The following is a 21,120-nucleotide window of genomic DNA, read 5'->3' as shown; positions in this document are numbered from 1 at the left end:
TCAGCATGCCCTTGCAGCTAACATGTCTCAATGAAACCCGCCCTGGCTACACCTTCCAGGTTCCAGGAAGGAGAGGATAGAAGATAGATTTGGGTTTAAATTGAGTACATGCTGCCCTATCCGTGGGGATATCAACTTGATTTGCCCTAAATACAATACCTTCATCCTTCATCCTCTGATGCCACTCCCACTAGTGTATACACAGTCTGTAATAGGTTGGCATCTCTCACAGTAAAAGCTGGTTGTGTTCCACATTCTGCATCCACATTTGTAATTTCTGGGGGTCTGTTACTCATCAGAGTGTGCCATTTCTGTAATTTTAATTTACGTACAAACTTGAAGATATCAACTCTTGTGTTGGCATAGTTGAATAATTCTGTGGGGCAAAATGTTAGTCCTAGACATAGAGTTGTTTTTTCCGTTTCAGTTAATGATCTTGATGATAAGTTAATGATAGTTTTGTTTACCATTGTACTATCCATGATTACTTTGTGTTTCTGTAGCCACCTCGTCTGGTTCCCACAGGCTCCCTGCTTGTTCCTCCTTTCTTTGTATTTAAGTCGCCTTTGTTTAGAGCGTCCCTGCCTCTTCCTCTTCCTCGTCCATGTCTCTGGCCGCGACCTCTCTGAGGCGTTACTGATGCTGTCGATGATTTCTCTGGTTATCGTCGTGTTCGAAGCACCCGAAACTCGTCTAAAAAAGTTGCTGGTTTCGTTATTATTTCTACATCAGAGGAAGTACTGGCTGTTTGAACCGAAATGTCAGTGTCCGAATCGCTGGCTAATATAGTATCTGGCAACTCGCTTCTGTTTACAACATCCTCTGATCTGGTTCCTAGGACAGTTTGCTGATTATACAGATGATCATAGTTCACAGTTATAAAATCAAGTTATAAAATCAAGTGAAGAATAAATGAAAAACATGTTAATCATCATGCAAATGTGTGGCCAGTTCCTCATCCAGGTTATGTCCTCTTCAATTGATTTTATAACTGTGTTGATATACTGCTTGGAACTGTATCTATAATTAAGTATATCTGATATATGATTTAATTTTAATCTATTCTCTTATCTCATTTCCCTCACAGGAGAAAAGGAAGGGACCCAACACGTTTCAGGACATTGCACGGGTTCCCCACCCTTTTCTTCATAAAGATTTCCTGCACTCTTTGTGAGATAAGAGATAATTTTATTGCACTGAAGTATTGTATGCTAATATAGGGTAGTTTTGGTTGTATAACACTATGTTTGATATTGAATATCGAGGCAACATTCTTAAGGCCAATTGGTAATAATTGTTGCATCAGTTCTCTTTTTTCTGTTGAGTTACCAATGGCATGAGATTCTTTGTATAGGCACTAGTCCGCTGCACAATATGTCATGCAGGAAACGTAATGATATCTGCTCAGTTTATATAATTTTGTATAAGCGGGGGGATTCCATGCTAAAATGATTGACAAATTATTATACTATATAGCAGGATCACTAGGTCCGATTTTGGCTCATTTCCCACTCGGGTGGAATTAGGGTAACATCAATTTTTCAGGGTACCGATATTACATATACCAAATAAGCTCATGTTAATTTGCGGGCAATTGCACTCATTGAGTATTGACCATTTCTCTGTAATAACAGTCTACACCTAGAAACTCATTGGGGTTATTCTGATCCCTTCGGGGGAGTAAAGTGGACACACTGCTATGGCACTAGTCCGCAGGATACCGAATAAGACTAACTCTCTATTGTAAACTAGAATCTGAATTATGCACTTGCTTTTCAAATTTACAATATAGGTTTTACTTTAGACATGTTGCTTTAGAACACAGAGATATGTAACAGAGGTGCAATTTGACCTCTTCTAAGATGGCCGCCACCGTAACATTATGTACTGTTGTATTTTTGAATGCCTCTTCTATGTTTAATGTTTATTTATGCACTGTCTTGCGGAACTGAATTATCGTGTGATCAAGACACATTGTGGTGTCGAAACGCGTAGCGGTTAACAAGATTAAAAACTTATGGTGAAACAACTTGACCTCTGAGAGTGCGTCCGATACTTTGACGCAAATTTGGATTATTCAATTCCGGCTTAGGGCTTTGCCGGCAGACGCATCACCTGACTCGGGACCGGTCCCAGGAAACCAGGAAAACCCATCCTGACTGCATTTATATATATATATATGTATGTATATATTACCTACTGGCGGTCGCCAGTAGGTAGTTATAGTTAGGACCACGTTTCCATAGGAAAACCTCAACATTCTATTTTGAATAACTTTGGCGCCGGTCGACGAATCCTCGCGAATTTCTCAAAATAGGTGGGGCGCTACGCTCCGCTCCTACCCTGAAAGTCTCGGGGGGATCCGTCAAGCGGGGGCTGAGATAAAAGGGGGGTCCCAAAACGCGTTTTTCCCATGCATTTTTCCATAGGACCTTTAGAACGACCTACAGCCCGAACGGCTGAACAGAATTACTAGAAATTTGGCAGAGAGGTAGTCCGTAGGTCAAGGAAGTGCCTTTTGTAGGTTTGGTGTAAATCAGTTCAGTAGATTTTGAGAAAATAGCCTTTAAATCAATATATATATCTGAGCCAGCTTACGGTACGCTTACCGTACGCTTACGGTAAGCGTACGGTGGCGTGCGCGAGCGCGATTCTGATTGGCTCTTAGATCTTAGTAAACATTCGAATCGGCCGAAACCAGGAAGCGGCGGCCGCCATTTTGTGTATTTCACTCTGAAAAAAAAGAGTGAAAACAAGGAAAGGGGGCAATGAGGAGAGTTACAGACCCCCTAACAATTGTAAGGGGGTCAAAGAAGGACAGAAAAGTACAAAAAAAACATTTATTGATTTTAAAAAAAATCACGGGGTACGCGTACGGTAAGCTCACGGTAAGCGTACGGTAAAAAAAAAAAAAATAAATAAATGAAAATCAGATTTAAGAGTTTAGAAATTAGGGAGCTCTAAAAAGAGCTGTTGTGTTTATGGAGTCATTTTTTTAGTGGTACCTACAAGTAAGTACCGATGCAGAGTCTAAGGTTCAAGAGGAAGACTCTGTTCCCTTCATCATTGAAGTGCACACCATCTCCTCTATAAATGTCTTGCATGTCGTAACGCAAGTTGTTGTGGTAAATGGCACCCATACCATAGTCACGGAGGAAAGCAGAAACAGATTTGTTGACGTGCTTTCTTGCTTTGTCAATCTGTGGACAGAAATGATTGGACCAGTTCCATTTTTGCCTTTGGCATATGTTGGAAAACACAAAGGCAGTTTTAGGGAAAAGTGTAAACAGTTGTGCAAAGGTGTCCTTCATAAGCATTTCCAGACCTACCCCAGTCAAAGTGCCTAGGTCATTGCCACCACAGTGCACTATTATGAGGTCAGGGTGTTGGATTTGCATGAAGGATTTCACCAATGGCATCAATTGGTGCCACTTTAACCCTCTCTGACCAATCCATTTAATGTCTACATTTGGCAAAGCAAGGTCTCTCACCATATCTGTTTTCTCTGCAAACTTTTCACTCCAGAAGACATAGCTGTGCCCTACAATCCACACTGTGAACATCTTCAAAGGAGAACTGGATGCACTCAGGAGGTGTCTTTCAGTAGAATGGCAATATGAAAAGAAAGACAGTTTGGAAATGGAGGCATACATATTTTTTACAAAACAAAAAGAACTGATTGGCTGTTTCATACCATTCTAGAAAAAAAACTAGGCTGTATGTGAAAATTAATAGAAGCATGTTTTGTATTGGTACAAAAAAATGTGTAACCAAAGAACAGTACTATGGATTTGCAGTTAGGTTTGAAAAGTCAAGCACTCTTGCTCTGTGGAATTGAAACATTGTGTGTCGAACTTCTGACCTAACTGCACACAGCAGTGTTCCATGAGCTGTTGCTATGGTAGCAGGCAGAAGTCAAGTTGGGGGAAGGGTACTAGGCAGAAGTCAAGTTGGGGGCAGGGTACTTTTGGAAAAGGGTTGGTTTTCAACCAATAGAAATGTGTCATTACATTTGAAAAAAAGGGGGAAGCACTGAGATTTGAAACTTACATGTATATGTGTGGAAAAATAGAGGGAAAGTTTGCCATTATCTGGTTCTGCTGAGAGGAGAGAGGTGTACAGAACAGAGATCCTGGCTCTGATAATCTGCTGTTTGAGTGACACATTTCTTTCACAACTAACTAATTCTAAAGGTGAGTTTACAGTTTGAGAGGGGATGTATGTGGTAACTTAAGAAATGAATAATAGAAATGGGAATTGTTTTTGTTGTAGTTACACATGGTGGATTCATAATGTGTCAGTCTGTAAAAGAGATTTTCACTTGGCCCGAAAAAAAAAGAGCAGTAAGTGTGCTTTCAAATTGGCAAAGAAATTTCGTTTTGGCACTAATGTGAAAACATGACTGTGTGTGCATAGAAGAATTATAGGCAGAAATGTATTGCGTCTTGCTCTGGTGATTTCACAGTTGCAGTAGATGGAAAAGAGGAGCGAATTTTTGGGGGAAGAAGCAGAGGTTTAGCACACACCCATGTGCTTGCCATGTATAGTCATGCACAGTAATTAGAAGCGAGTGGGGTTTTCAGGTTTAAGTCTGTAATGCAAATACATTCAGCATCACTAAGGCTGGTTGCCCCTGCTGGAGTGTAGGCAGTCACAGAGAATACACACGGTGGTGGTCTGAAAAAAAAACTGCTTGGACATGTGCATTTAAATAAATTTAAAAAAAAGGTTTCAGAATGTGTCAGTCTGTAAAAGTGATTTCAAATTGAAAAAAGAGATATACACTTGCCCCCGAAAAAAAAAGAGCAGTAAGTGTGCTTTCAAATTGGCAAAGAAATTTCGTTTTGGCACTAATGTGAAAACATGACTCTGTGTGCATAGAAGAATTATAGGCAGAAATGTATTGCGTCTTGCTCTGGGGATTTCACAGTTGCAGTAGATGGAAAAGAGGAGCGAATTTTTGGGGGATGAAGCAGAGGTTTAGCACACACCCATGTGCTTGCCATGTATAGTCATGCACAGTAATTAGAAGCGAGTGGGGTTTTCAGGTTTAAGTCTGTAATGCAAAAACATTCAGCATCACTAAGGCTGGTTGCCCCTGCTGGAGTGTAGGCAGTCACAGAGAATACACACGGTGGTGGTCTGAAAAAAAAACAGCTTGGACATGTGCATTTAAATAAATTTAAAAAAAAAGGTTTCAGAATGTGTCAGTCTGTAAAAGTGATTTCAAAGTGTAAAAAGAGATTTTCACTTGCCCCCGAAAAAAAAAGAGCAGTAAGTGTGCTTTCAAATTGGCAAAGAAATTTCGTTTTGGCACTAATGTGAAAACATGACTGTGTGTGCATAGAAGAATTATAGGCAGAAATGTATTGCGTCTTGCTCTGGTGATTTCACAGTTGCAGTAGATGGAAAAGAGGAGCGAATTTTTGGGGGAAGAAGCAGAGGTTTAGCACACACCCATGTGCTTGCCATGTATAGTCATGCACAGTAATTAGAAGCGAGTGGGGTTTTCAGGTTTAAGTCTGTAATGCAAAAACATTCAGCATCACTAAGGCTGGTTGCCCCTGCTGGAGTGTAGGCAGTCACAGAGAATACACACGGTGGTGGTCTGAAAAAAAAACAGCTTGGACATGTGCATTTAAATAAATTTAAAAAAAAAGGTTTCAGAATGTGTCAGTCTGTAAAAGTGATTTCAAAGTGTAAAAAGAGATTTTCACTTGGCCCGAAAAAAAAAGAGCAGTAAGTGTGCTTTCAAATTGGCAAAGAAATTTCGTTTTGGCACTAATGTGAAAACATGACTCTGTGTGCATAGAAGAATTATAGGCAGAAATGTATTGCGTCTTGCTCTGGTGATTTCACAGTTGCAGTAGATGGAAAAGAGGAGCGAATTTTTGGGGGAAGAAGCAGAGGTTTAGCACACACCCATGTGCTTGCCATGTATAGTCATGCACAGTAATTAGAAGCGAGTGGGGTTTTCAGGTTTAAGTCTGTAATGCAAAAACATTCAGCATCACTAAGGCTGGTTGCCCCTGCTGGAGTGTAGGCAGTCACAGAGAATACACACGGTGGTGGTCTGAAAAAAAAACAGCTTGGACATGTGCATTTAAATAAATTTAAAAAAAAAGGTTTCAGAATGTGTCAGTCTGTAAAAGTGATTTCAAAGTGTAAAAAGAGATTTTCACTTGGCCCCGAAAAAAAAAGAGCAGTAAGTGTGCTTTCAAATTGGCAAAGAAATTTCGTTTTGGCACTAATGTGAAAACATGACTCTGTGTGCATAGAAGAATTATAGGCAGAAATGTATTGCGTCTTGCTCTGGTGATTTCACAGTTGCAGTAGATGGAAAAGAGGAGCGAATTTTTGGGGGAAGAAGCAGAGGTTTAGCACACACCCATGTGCTTGCCATGTATAGTCATGCACAGTAATTAGAAGCGAGTGGGGTTTTCAGGTTTAAGTCTGTAATGCAAATACATTCAGCATCACTAAGGCTGGTTGCCCCTGCTGGAGTGTAGGCAGTCACAGAGAATACACACGGTGGTGGTCTGAAAAAAAAACAGCTTGGACATGTGCATTTAAATAAATTTAAAAAAAAAGGTTTCAGAATGTGTCAGTCTGTAAAAGTGATTTCAAAGTGTAAAAAGAGATTTTCACTTGGCCCGAAAAAAAAAGAGCAGTAAGTGTGCTTTCAAATTGGCAAAGAAATTTCGTTTTGGCACTAATGTGAAAACATGACTCTGTGTGCATAGAAGAATTATAGGCAGAAATGTATTGCGTCTTGCTCCGGTGATTTCACAGTTGCAGTAGATGGAAAAGAGGAGCGAATTTTTGGGGGAAGAAGCAGAGGTTTAGCACACACCCATGTGCTTGCCATGTATAGTCATGCACAGTAATTAGAAGCGAGTGGGGTTTTCAGGTTTAAGTCTGTAATGCAAATACATTCAGCATCACTAAGGCTGGTTGCCCCTGCTGGAGTGTAGGCAGTCACAGAGAATACACACGGTGGTGGTCTGAAAAAAAAACAGCTTGGACATGTGCATTTAAATAAATTTTAAAAAAAAGGTTTCAGAATGTGTCAGTCTGTAAAAGTGATTTCAAAGTGTAAAAAGAGATTTTCACTTGGCCCGAAAAAAAAAGAGCAGTAAGTGTGCTTTCAAATTGGCAAAGAAATTTCGTTTTGGCACTAATGTGAAAACATGACTCTGTGTGCATAGAAGAATTATAGGCAGAAATGTATTGCGTCTTGCTCTGGTGATTTCACAGTTGCAGTAGATGGAAAAGAGGAGCGAATTTTTGGGGGAAGAAGCAGAGGTTTAGCACACACCCATGTGCTTGCCATGTATAGTCATGCACAGTAATTAGAAGCGAGTGGGGTTTTCAGGTTTAAGTCTGTAATGCAAAAAAATTCAGCATCACTAAGGCTGGTTGCCCCTGCTGGAGTGTAGGCAGTCACAGAGAATACACACGGTGGTGGTCTGAAAAAAAAACAGCTTGGACATGTGCATTTAAATAAATTTAAAAAAAAAGGTTTCAGAATGTGTCAGTCTGTAAAAGTGATTTCAAAGTGTAAAAAGAGATTTTCACTTGGCCCGAAAAAAAAAGAGCAGTAAGTGTGCTTTCAAATTGGCAAAGAAATTTCGTTTTGGCACTAATGTGAAAACATGACTCTGTGTGCATAGAAGAATTATAGGCAGAAATGTATTGCGTCTTGCTCTGGTGATTTCACAGTTGCAGTAGATGGAAAAGAGGAGCGAATTTTTGGGGGAAGAAGCAGAGGTTTAGCACACACCCATGTGCTTGCCATGTATAGTCATGCACAGTAATTAGAAGCGAGTGGGGTTTTCAGGTTTAAGTCTGTAATGCAAATACATTCAGCATCACTAAGGCTGGTTGCCCCTGCTGGAGTGTAGGCAGTCACAGAGAATACACACGGTGGTGGTCTGAAAAAAAAACTGCTTGGACATGTGCATTTAAATAAATTTAAAAAAAAGGTTTCAGAATGTGTCAGTCTGTAAAAGTGATTTCAAATTGAAAAAAGAGATATACACTTGCCCCCGAAAAAAAAAGAGCAGTAAGTGTGCTTTCAAATTGGCAAAGAAATTTCGTTTTGGCACTAATGTGAAAACATGACTCTGTGTGCATAGAAGAATTATAGGCAGAAATGTATTGCGTCTTGCTCTGGTGATTTCACAGTTGCAGTAGATGGAAAAGAGGAGCGAATTTTTGGGGGAAGAAGCAGAGGTTTAGCACACACCCATGTGCTTGCCATGTATAGTCATGCACAGTAATTAGAAGCGAGTGGGGTTTTCAGGTTTAAGTCTGTAATGCAAATACATTCAGCATCACTAAGGCTGGTTGCCCCTGCTGGAGTGTAGGCAGTCACAGAGAATACACACGGTGGTGGTCTGAAAAAAAAACAGCTTGGTTTCATAATGTGACAGTTTGTTATACAGATTTTCACTTGCCCAAAAAAAAAGAGGAGTTTGTGTGCATTCAAATTGGCAAAGAAATTTCGTTTTGTGACTATTGTGAAAAGAAATGTAGTAATATATTTAAATACAATAAAGAATTTTTTTTTTAGTTTTTTTGCAGGTATTGCTGAAGAACAGTGAACAAAATTTAAGATGCCTACAACATCTCGAGTTCAAAAAACGCTAAAAAAAAAACTATATTTGAGGACAACTGGAGGACCAAAGTTAGTAGAAGATGCTGATGTTGGGAAAAAGAAAAAATCTTCTGGTAAGCAAAAAAGACAATTCCTAAACAAAATATTGAAAACAAACAAAAATGTACAAAATGTCTGTTCTCGGAAAAATGTAACAAAACCTACAGAACAGCAAAAAATTGAGGATTTAGTTAATGCAAATATACCTTCTGCAATTGAAAAGTTTAACATAAACAGAAAAACAGCATTTAAAGAGATACGTAGAAAAATGTTTCAGAGAAGAGTTATGTCCAATTTGATAAAGGATATAAAGAAATATAAGCAAAAGGCTAAATATTATAAGAGAAAAAAAGAAATTGAAGCCATTGCAGCAAAGGCATTAGAATTAAAAAGGAAACTATTCATATTAATTTTGAATAGGATGCGTACATTAGATAAAATGGTTAATGTACTGAAATCACAAAGCAAAAGCAAAAGAGTAGTGAACAGAACAAATTTTTGTAAAGTGTTTTTAGGAAAGTGGATGCATAGCTCAAGTAGTGAACCTTTTTTTAATGAAGAGAGCTATTTTCAAAGTAATAGTTTGCTGCATGCAGTTGACACCAGAGGTCGTTCATACGAAGTAAAAAATGGTTGCATAATGGAGAAGGAGATAATGGTTCCAAGAGATGAGGTACAAGTGATGGCAGATGAGGCAATGGGGAGACGTCCTAAAGCCCCAGTGTACACTTGGAATTGTAGTAGTATTTGCACTGTGCGTCAGGAATCTATTGACAGATTTCGAGAGTTTCTAAGAGAATATAGTAAAAAAAGTGTAAAACAAAAGATTAAGGTGCTTCAAAGTCTGGATCCATGCAGAGTGAGAGAGAATACTGGTTTGCAGGGTCATTCTCTTGCTTGTCTATCTAGAAAAGTGTGCAATAGTGTTTTCCATCATTTTAGGATGCTGGCTGTTCATCATACTGAAATGAGAAAGTTTGTGAGACGGTTGTATTTTGCCAAAAGTCCAGCAATAAAGTTAAATGAATTGAATAGGGCTCTGTTCCGAGGAACGGTATCAGATGTAGAGAAGGTTGTTGATGAAATTCAGTTTTGTTACTTTGGTCCTGAACAAAACAGTGCAGAGAAGGACACAGTAAATGAGGCAGAAGTGGAAGAGAATGTAGAACCTTGTGTAAGTAAGACATTTAATGATCACATAACAAAATTTGCAATAGTCTCTAATGAAAGACCAAATGTTACTTGTATTTGTTGCCGCAGAACTCATTATAGAAAACAAACTAGGAATGTTGATCTCTACAGAAAGAGTGAAAATGAAGATAATTATAAGTGGATGGATTTTGCAACATATATATTTCTTGAAAATTGTTTTGAATTGGGTGAAGATCAGCGTATTTGTAAATACTGCTACAACAAGTTAGAGGAAAATAGAATGCCGACCAGAGCTGTACATAATAATTTAGAATTGGATGCTATTCCTGCTGAACTTTCTGAATTAAATACATATGAGTCTATACTCATTCAATGTGTTCATCCGTTCCAGACCATAGTACGTATGGAGCCCAAAACTGGTAAATTACCTCCTTCAGATTTACTGAGAGGTTTAAAAGGTAGAGTGGTGTATTTGCCCTTGGATTTGAAAAAAAATATGGAAACTATTGATGCGGATACTTTGGAAACTGAACCATTAATTATTCTGGTTAATGGTGTACCTACAAAGAATAAGAAGATTTGGCAGGAGCTGGTAGATGTGCGGAAAGTACAAAGAGCAAATTTGTATTTGAAAAAAAATAACAAATGGTATGAATCAATTTATATAGTAGAAGAAGAAGAAGAAGAAGATTTACAAGGAGATACAGAAACACCAAGTGGACAAATTGAAAAAGTGGACAAGTCAAAGGAAGAAGAAATTTATGAACATTTTAGCATACATCCTCTCCATTCGAAAGAAGTTATGGGAGACAATATTGATCTCTTTCAGATGAAGAAAGCAAAAGGAAATCCCGTGAGTGTATGGGAGGAGAGCTTGGAAGCTCGATGTTTTCCTCAGCTGTTTCCTAAAGGAAAAGGAGGACGATACGATGAACGTCCGGAACAGATTCCAGCTTCTGAGTATCGGACTACAAGACTATATGCTGAAGATCCCAGATTTCGACAAAGTATCCCTTATTTGTTCCATCTTTTATTTGAAAGCGACTTGTCTGCACTGTCTTATGCAGTAAATCACATTTTAAAAAGTGGAGTACATTTACAAAATGTGTCTGCTAAGGATTTTATGGAGAAAGTGCAGCACCGAGATGATCATTTGGAAACACAACTGATCAATCTGATGGCTTGTCAGCGTGGGACAAATGAATATTGGTACCGACGCCATGGTGAACTAAAATGCATGTTACGCAATTTAGGAACACCAACATGGTTCCTTACCCTAAGCTGCGCCGAGTACGCTTGGGATGATTTACTGGATTTTCTACGAGAGGCCAATTCAAACATTGAAAACATCGAATACAAGACAGCAGGAGAACTGTGCTCATTGGATCCGGTTAATGTTTGCAGATATTTCAATCATAGATTTGAGGCTATGATGTCCTTCATCTGCAATAAAAAAAATCCACCCCTTGGAGAAGTAGTGGATTTCTTTTGGAGAAAAGAGTACCAGGCAAGAGGTGCTCCTCATATTCATATGCTGCTGTGGATCAAGGATGCCCCAAAGTTTGGAACAGATACTGATGAAGCAGTGTTATCTTACATTGAAGAATATGCAACATGTGCTATACCTAAAAGCACAGAAGAGTACAAGTTAAAGGAGCAAGTTCTACGTTTCCAAAGTCATCGGTGTGGAAAATACTGTCGACGGAAATACAAGAGCAAAGAAAAATACTACACTAAATGTCGATTTGGATTTCCTAGACCTGTTCTTACAAATGGAAGAGTCAACAGTTTTATGTCAGCTGTGAGACATACTATCACAAGAAAATCACCTAAGAATACCTACAACCTTAAAAGAAAAGAAGAATCAAAAAATATAAATGACTACAACCCAGTCATTTTATCCATGTGGAACGCTAACATGGATATACAGTATGTTGCTGACAATTCCATTGCTGTTGCTCGATATGTAACGTCTTACATTACGAAATCAGAAAAAACAGAATTGAAGGAAATGTGGGAAGAGATTTCTCACGAGAAGACTGTCAGTAAGAAGCTGTACAGTTTCAGTTTGAAGATGTTATCGCATCGAGAAATTGGATCCTACGAATGTTCAGATAGATTATCTTCTGCAAGTCTCTACTCGAAGTCAAGAAGAATAATTTGGGCAAGTTTAGGCCTTGCAGCAATGAGAAATCGGGTACTGAAATCTGTTGGAGAAATTGAATATTTGGCACAGTTCGAACCTGAAAGTACAGATATATTGAAAACAAACATGTTGGACACATATTATCCCAAGAGAAGTCATCATCTGGAGAACATGTGTCTCTATGAAGTGCTGCAGAACTACATTTATTCACGGAAAGCTGCAGAAGACATCAATAATGGAAAATATAAAGTCGTTGGTGAAGAAGGATGTTTGGTGAAGCAAACCAAAGGAAGTTTGATAAATCACCGGAAGCTGAGTTGCGACACTACCGACAAGAAAGAATTTTACTACTTGGCTCTTTTACAGTTGTTTAAACCATGGCGTTCAGAGGATGAACTACTGGGAGAATTCCAGAGCTATGAAGATTCTTTTAATGCTTGCAAAGACAGCATACAATGCAGTACATTCTCAACTTATCTGCAAATGTTAAATGAAGAAATTGAACAGGAAACTACAATTGCAGCAGAAATTGCTAGAGACAGTTCTCAGGACAGCCAAAGTTCAGGAACATACAGTCAAGATCCCCTAGGACAACCAATCGTTGAAAATGAAGCATCAATAGCCATGAATGAAGTGGAAACGGCTATGAATCAAGCTCAAGAAGAATTTATAGACTTAGAAAATTTGGAAAGACAACTGAATCAAGAGCAGCAACAAATTTATGAAGAGATCAAAAACAAAATTGATCACGGATTTCTACATGAAAAAAAAGAGTGCTCATGCACATCATTTCATCCAATCAGGATGTATGTAAGCGGACAAGCTGGCACTGGAAAAAGTTTCCTAATTAAAGTCATCAGAAGCTACCTAAAGCAAAAAACAGATTCTACTTTGTCTTGTGTGGTTACTGCTCCAACTGGGTTAGCAGCATATAACATAAAAGGAATCACCTTACATCGTTTGCTAATGTTACCAGTGGAGCATGAGAACAAAATACAATTCAACAAGCTAACTGGAGAAGCATGCTTGGAAGTTTCAAGAGTATTGAAGAAGATGCAAGTTCTCATTATTGATGAGGTGAGCATGGTATCAAACTTAATGCTTGCCTTTGTGCATTTAAGAATGCAGCAAATTTTGAAGACAGACTATGACGTGTTATTTGGTGGAAAACACGTCATAGTTTTTGGGGATCTTTTGCAACTTACTCCGGTTAAAGGACAACCAGTGTTTAATACTGTGACACATGAAGACACGAAGAAGTCATTGGGAAGCATCGGTAATACAAATATTTGGTCCTTCTTTGAGTACAAGGAACTTACAACTAATATGAGGCAAGCAAACGATGAAGAATATGGAAGTATTCTGAAAGATATCAGGATTGGACTACTCACAGAAGCTGGCAAAAAAGCATTACAGACTCGGCTGCTACATAATTTATTTCCAAAGGAAGAAATAGTTGCAGAGAAGATATACAAGAACATTGCAGAAAACAAAAGTGTCATCTGCTTAATGCCAACTCTACGTGAATGCTCAATATTCAATGAGGAGCTTTTGAAATTGGAAAAGGAAGAGATCAGGAAATTGGAAGCAGTGGACAAAATTGAGGATGGAAGAATTACTGTCACAGTAACAGGCAAACTGAAAAATAAATTGGACTCACTAGAGAAGAACATCTCCAAAACAGCAGGATTAGAAAAAAATCTATATGTTTGCATGAACTGTAGAGTGTTTTTAAGGAGAAATTTGGATGTTGAAAAAGGCTTAGTAAATGGAGCGATGGGAAGAGTTGTGGGTTTTATTAATTATCAGAAAAAAGATGGAATTGAATGGTTAAAAATAAAATTTGATCAGATAGAGGAAGTTAAAGACATTTGTCGTTGTTCAGTTCGTTTCATGCTTGTGAAAGACTTATATGTACGTAGGAAGCAGTTTCCGTTTTCTCTAGCATATGCTGTAACTATTCACAAGTCTCAAGGATTGACTGTAGATTGTGCATTTGTGAACATTGGATCTAGTGTGTTCAAAGAAGGTATGGCATATGTTGCTTTGTCACGAGTCAAAACATTATCAGGTTTATTCATGATAGACTTCGATGACTCAAAAGTTAGTGCTGATACAAACTGTGTAAAGGAGTATAATAGATTAAGAAGAAGCTATGCTCCTCATTTAGGTCAGTATCCTGTGTTGGAGAAACGTGTAGTTTCTCGTAAAAGGAGAAATGAGAATATCTGTAATGAAGATGTAGAGAAGAGGAAAAAAAAGAGGAGTGATGTAATTGCAAGCAAAAAGAATAAGGAAAATGAAGAACAGGTTGTAGGATGTCATTTTGAAAATAGCTCTGGTGTCAACTGCTACGCAAATGTAGTGCTGAATGTTGCTTTTTATCTGGAAAGTTTGCAAGAGCAGATAATAATAAATCAGGGAAAAAGATTCTGTTCAGAGCTCAGTCTCCTTTTTCAAAAGCTGAGTAAAGATAAAACTCAAATAGAAAGTGCTACTGATATTAGAAAACTTTTAGATGTATGTTCAGGACGAACACAGTTTTCTCAAAATGAACAGCAAGATGCTCACGAATTTTTGATGTATTTTCTTCAGGTAGTGGAAGAAGAAGGAGTTCCCATTGACATTTTTTTTGGTCTCTCTTATAAATGGGAACATAGTTGTGATAATTGTTATAATATAAGTGGTTCTATTGTTGATAATGAAAGGTTTATTTATTTGACATTGCCAGAGAGTAAAACAGTCACTTTTGCAAACTTAGTTAAAGATGCTAATCATAGCATGAAATGTGGTGAGTGTAATTCTGACATGTTATCAACATTAATTTTAAGGGAATACGGACAGTATGTAATTTTAATGATGCAACGATGTAGAGCTGATGGATCAAAATTGGATACTTTAATAAAGAAGTTTACAGGACAGCAATTATCAATTTCAGGAAAAACTTTTGTAACTGTTGCAATAATTTTCCATGATGGACCTACTGTTACTTCTGGACATTACACAGTTTATCTAAAATGTGAAAAAGGATGGACACTGTGTAATGATTCCCAATTGATTTTCAAACAACGTTTGCCTTTTGATTTAGCAAATTCCTATCTAATCTTCCTGAAACCTAAATTTTAGAGAGACTTGGCAAGATCTGGACAAAATAATTTTACCATTTTACAGGATTACCATTGCAATTTTGTAGAAAAAAGATTTTTAAAATTATCATTTGGCCTAAAGGAAAGATAACCAATTGTAATGTGGACTTTTTAAATTTTTAATGCAATTTTGAAAAACCAATAATTTAGAGATTATCGGTAACTTCTGCACATTTTAAATTTTGGAATGTTATTGGACTGCCACTGGAAATTTTTTCAAAAATGATTTCAAAAATTACTATTTGGCCATGTGGAAAAGTAAGCAATTCTATTGTGGACTAAATAAATTATTCGAAAAATTTTCGTGAACCAAAATGTTACAGAGAATCGGTGAGATCTGGACAGATTAAACTTTAGAATTTTAATGGTTTTCCCTTGGAAATTTATTCCAGGGAAAGAATAAAAAATACTATTTGGCCTAAAGGAAATAAAATCAGATGTATTTTGGAGTTATTTGAGATATATTATTGTGAATGTACTTCTGAAACAAAAATATCAGACGGTATTTTAAAGAAAAAAGTATTGTTTTTAGATGACATTTTTTAAGAATAATATGCATTTCTGTAATGATAAGTTTAAGTGAGAAGAGATTCTGGGCTTTTTTAATACAATCTTTGAGATTGTTATTTTTTTTTGCCCGCTGTAAAATGATGAATGCAATTGCTTTCACAATTTATAGTGAAATGCAATATATTCTGAAAACAGCAAAAATAAGGCAAAAATATTTTTTGGAAAAAAATGTAAATATGTGTACTGTATTATAAAATGTTTTAAAAATATTAATACTTTTTTCTTTTTTTTCAGATCGATATAGAAAATTTTCGTAAACTACAACCATTTTAAAAACTATTTTTTAAAAAAACAAATGAATAAATATTTTTTTCAGTGAGTATGGTAAGTCAATAGTAATAATTGTAGTCTTTCAAGGACCTTGTAATGTGAAAAATGATTTTTAGTGTTTTTTTTAAAAAATAAAAAAAAAGGTACGCTTACCGTACGCGTACGGTAAAAAAAAAAAAAAAAGTTTTTAAAAAAAAAGAAAAAAAAAGATGAAAGATAAGGTTGGCTCTTAAAAGAACCGTTGTGTTCATGCAGGGACAGAGGAAAGAAAGATTGGGAATATTAGACGGTACGACAAGTGTGCTGATCTATTTTACTGTTCACCAGGGAAACACTGGTCTCCCTATAAGTAATTAGATCGTGACAAGTGGCGCACCGTACTTCAACCCTCGCAAACCGAGGGTTAATTTCCAGAGGGCCAGCAAAAGGAGATTCTCCCCCCACAGATGAAGGGCTCACCTGACCTGCAGAAGAAGGAGTCTGCCCTGCAGATGATGGTCCAGGCTGAGCTGCTGTGGATGTACTGGCTCGTCTTTCTGAAGAGTTACCTCCAAAAAGATGACCATGTGTCCTTCTGTGTACTTCTTTGAGGTGCCTCATCATGGTGTGATTCCCAAAGGAATACTTCCTGTCAGGATTACCTCTAGAAAGTACACGCTTACACAGAATGCAAGTAACTAAGGGTGCATTCACCTTTTGCTGGCCTTCTGGAAAAGTAAAAAAATCCCAAACATAAGAAGGCTTTACTTTCCTCGCTCTCTGCCTCAAGACAGTGCTGCTGGTGCTAGCCTCACTCTCAGAAGGGCTCTGCTGTTCTGCCATCGTATCCCAAAGACAAACCAGCTCCTTCTCCTAAGGGATCACAAGCAGAAATGAGGGGAATGGGTGTGGTGTAGGAGAGTTCTAGAACTGAAAGTAGTTTCAACCAATCAAAAGTTGTGTTTCAAGATCACATGACCTACCGTACGCTTACGGTACGCTTACGGTGCGCTTACGGCAAAAAGTACGCGTGCGCGTAAAAAAGACACGCGCTTGCGCACATGCGCATAAAAGTCATTTCCCGGCACTTCCGCGTAACGTGCGCGTGTTGCGTAAGCGCGCACGCGTCCCACGCGCAGTACGCGCGGCTACGCAAAGTGCGTAACTATACGCAAGCAGCGTAGATAGATTACGGACGTTGCGTAAACCGTACGCTTACCGTGAGCTTACGGTACGCGTACTATAAAAAAAAAAAAAAAAAAAAAAAAAATCTGGAAATACATTTTACATGTTTATTTTAAAAAATATATATAAAAAAAATATTTAAGGATTTTAAAAATTAAAGCATAGTCTTTATAAAAGATAAGAAAATTAAAATAAAAATATGTTTGAAAAAAATGAAGAATATAAAAAAAAAAAAGCATTTAAAAAACCTTGCAAATTCACTGAAAAAACCATGGGTTTCACACACGTTATAGTTAGGAATTAGCATTTAAAAAACCTTGCAAATTCACTGAAAAAACCATGGGTTTCACACACGTTATAGTTAGGAATTAGCATTTAAAAAACCTTAGAAATTCACTGAAAAAACCATAGGTTTCACACACGTTATAGTTAGGAATTAGCATTTAAAAAACCTTAGAAATTTAGTGAAAAAACCATAGGTTTCACACATGTTATAGTTAGCTGGACATTTTACTCGTAAAAAACCAATGAAATTGCCCCGTTATAGTTAGTTCAGCTAACTATAACTCGCGCGCCCGCAATGCACTGCTGATGACGTCACATATTACATCACTCATGACATGGTCAGTGACATCACTCATGACATCACTGATGACATCTCAAATGACATCACTGATGACCTCACTGATGACATCATCCAGTGAATGTGTGTTTTTCTGAAAATTAAATATGTTTTATATATGTATATCTCAAGGTTGATGGAAGAATAAATGGGTATATTACTGTCTAAATGGATGATTTGTTTTTGAAAAATTGATTGTGTAACTGACTGATTAAGTGTATCATAGTGAATACATGGCTTAGTGAGTAATGTTTAAATATGTAAATATCTGTATCAGTCTCTCACTTTGTGTATAAGTGGCTGCATGGGTTGGTGAGTAGCTACATGGGTGTCTATATAGGTTATTAGTTGTTTTTTTGAGTATCAGTCTGAGTGTCTGCATGGTTCGGTGGGGGGTATTACGTAGTGCATCGGTGCATGAATGAGTGACTCACTGTTTGTATGTGTTGAACAGAGCATGTGTGCAGGACTGCATGGGTGGATGAGTGTGTGTATGGGTGTGTTAGTGAGTGAATGACTGTCTCAATAGTGTCTTTATGAGTGACTACATATGTTTTAAACTAGTATATGTGACTATTGGTGTATATATGTGAGTATATGTGAGAGTGAGAGATTGAAAGAGTTCCTGTATGAATAAGTATGTGTTTCTATAAGTGATTGTTTAAAAGACTAAGTATGTGTAAGTTTCCGTAGAAGTAAGTGTGGTGGTGTGTGTATAACTGTATATGCAAGTAAATGTATGTTTGATTCTTTATTAGCATGAGTGACTATGTGTGTGAGTAACTCTATGGATGAGTGGCATTGTGTAACAGGATGTATAGATGTATGAGTACATATGATGAGTGAGTACATGTATGAGTGACTGTATAGGACTGTTGGTGAATGAGTGGATGTGTATGTGGATCTTAGAATTACTGAAGAGGTTGTTGTAACTGGTATTGGTATGTCCATTGTTTTGAAATTTTTAGTCTCTATTTTTGAATGTGTGTATCAAAGCTTATATTAAGGTGAGAGGAGGTCTGCCACTCTATCACAAGGATGATGTCATCAGTGAGGTCATCAGTGATGTCATTTGAGATGTCATCAGTGATGTCATGAGTGATGTCACTGACCATGTCATGAGTGATGTAATATGTGACGTCATCAGCAGTGCATTGCGGGCGCGCGAGTTATAGTTAGCTGAACTAACTATAACGGGGCAATTTCATTGGTTTTTTACGAGTAAAATGTCCAGCTAACTATAACATGTGTGAAACCTATGGTTTTTTCACTAAATTTCTAAGGTTTTTTAAATGCTAATTCCTAACTATAACGTGTGTGAAACCTATGGTTTTTTCAGTGAATTTCTAAGGTTTTTTAAATGCTAATTCCTAACTATAACGTGTGTGAAACCCATGGTTTTTTCAGTGAATATATATATATATATGTATATATATATATATATATATATATATATATATATATATATATATATATATATATATATATATATATATATATATATATATATTCACTTAAAAAACCATAGGTTTCACACATGTTATAGTTAGGTGGATATTTCACTCGTAAAAACCAATGAAATTCCCCCGTTATAGTTAGTTCAGATAACTATAACTCGCGCGCCCGCAATCCACTGCTGATGACATCACATATTACATCACTCATGACATGGTCAGTGGCATCACTCATGACATCACTGATGACATCATCCTTGTGATAGAGTGGCGGCCGCGCGAGTTATAGTTATCTGAACTAACTATAACGGGGGAATTTCATTGGTTTTTTACGAGTGAAATATCCACCTAACTATAACATGTGTGAAACCTATGGTTTTTTAAGTGAATTTGCAAGGTTTTTAAATGCTAATTCCTAACTATAACGTGTGTGAAACCTATGGTTTTTTCAGTAGATAATATATTTAGATAGTTATTCCAAATAGAATGTTGCGGATTTCCTATGGAAACACGGTCCTAACTATAACTATCTACTGGCGACTGCCAGTAGATAATATATATATATATATATATATATATATATATATATATATATATATATATATTATCTACTGGCGGTCGCCAGTAGATAGTTATAGTTAGGACCGTGTTTCCATAGGAAATCCGCAACATTCTATTTGGAATAACTTTTGCGTCGATTGACGAATCCTCGCGAAATTTTCAAAATAGGTGGGGCGCTCCGCTCCGCTCCTTCCCTGAAAGTCTCGGGGGGATTCGTCAAGCGGGGGCTGAGAAAAAGGAGGGGTCCCAAAATGCGTTTTCCCCATGCATTTTCCCATAGGACCTTTAGTCCGAGCTACAGCCCGAACGGCTGAACAGAAAATCTTGAAATTTGGCAGAGAGGTAGTCCTCAGGTCAGGGATGTGCCTTTTGCAGGTCTGGTGTAAATCTGTTCAGTATTTTCTGAGAAAATAGGATTTAAAAGCATATATATATCTATAGGCGCGCACTGTGCGCGTACGGTAAGCGCACCCTGCCGTGCACGAGCGCAATTCTGATTGGTTGTTAGATCTTAGTAAACATTCGAATCGGTCGAAACCAGGAAGTGTCGGCCGCCATTTTGTCTCTCGCAGTCCGAGGGAGGTGAAAAATAAAGGTGGAGATCATGAAAAGGGGGCAGGGTGGACAGTTCCTGACCCCCTAGCCATTGTCAGGGGGTCCACAAAGGACCCCCAAGGGCCATAAATGTTTTTAATATTTTTACGATAAATCATGGAGTGCGCTTACCGTGCGCGCACGGTAGAAACGTGAAAATTACGCGAACGGCGTAACGTGGGCGCGCGGTGCGCGAAGCGCACCGTGTGCGCACGGTACGCGCACAGTGAAAAACCTTAAAAAAAAAAAAATTTAAATAATAAATACATAACTTAGCAGTTAAAAAACCGTACAAATTCACTGCAAAAACCATAGGTTTCACACACGTTATAGTTAGGAATTAGCATTTAAAAAACCTTGCAAATTCACTTAAAAAACCATAGGTTTCACACATGTTATAGTTAGCTGGACATTTCCCTCATAAAAAACCAATGAAATTCCCCCGTTATAGTTAGTAAAGGGAACTATAACTCACGCGACCGCAATCTACTGCTGATGACGTCAGATATTACATCACTGATGACATATGTGTCTTTCTGTAAAATAAATATTTATTAAATATGTATAGCTAAAGGTTAAAGGAAAGAAAAATGGGTAAATAATTGAATAAATACAGTGATGTAATATCTGATGTCATCAGCAGTGGATTGCGGTCGCGTGAGTTATAGTTCCCTTTACTAACTATAACGGGGGAATTTCATTGTTTTTTTACGAGGGAAATGTCCAGCTAACTATAACATGTGTGAAACCTATGGTTTTTTAAGTGAATATATATATATATA

The 21,120-nt window shown here is 37.5% G+C and overlaps 1 protein-coding gene across 1 annotated transcript; it reads left to right on the top strand.

Annotated features, from left to right (window-relative positions):
- The first annotated feature begins 4,083 nt into the window (after positions 1-4,083).
- LOC146862913 (uncharacterized) lies at positions 4,084-16,084 on the top strand. The gene is made up of 2 exons (XM_085643321.1): positions 4,084-4,193; positions 8,576-16,084. Exon 2 carries the CDS (start codon positions 8,619-8,621, stop codon positions 15,081-15,083), a length of 6,465 nt encoding a protein of 2,154 aa, XP_085499447.1. The 5' UTR covers positions 4,084-4,193; positions 8,576-8,618; the 3' UTR covers positions 15,084-16,084.
- The last annotated feature ends 5,036 nt before the right edge of the window (positions 16,085-21,120 follow it).

The sequence above is a fragment of the Triturus cristatus genome, chromosome 2_2 (genome assembly GCF_964204655.1).
Source record: "Triturus cristatus chromosome 2_2, aTriCri1.1, whole genome shotgun sequence".
Taxonomy (NCBI): Eukaryota; Metazoa; Chordata; class Amphibia; order Caudata; family Salamandridae; genus Triturus; species Triturus cristatus.
The sequence above is the reverse complement of the archived record's forward strand: the minus strand, read 5'-3'. Positions and strand labels throughout refer to the sequence as shown.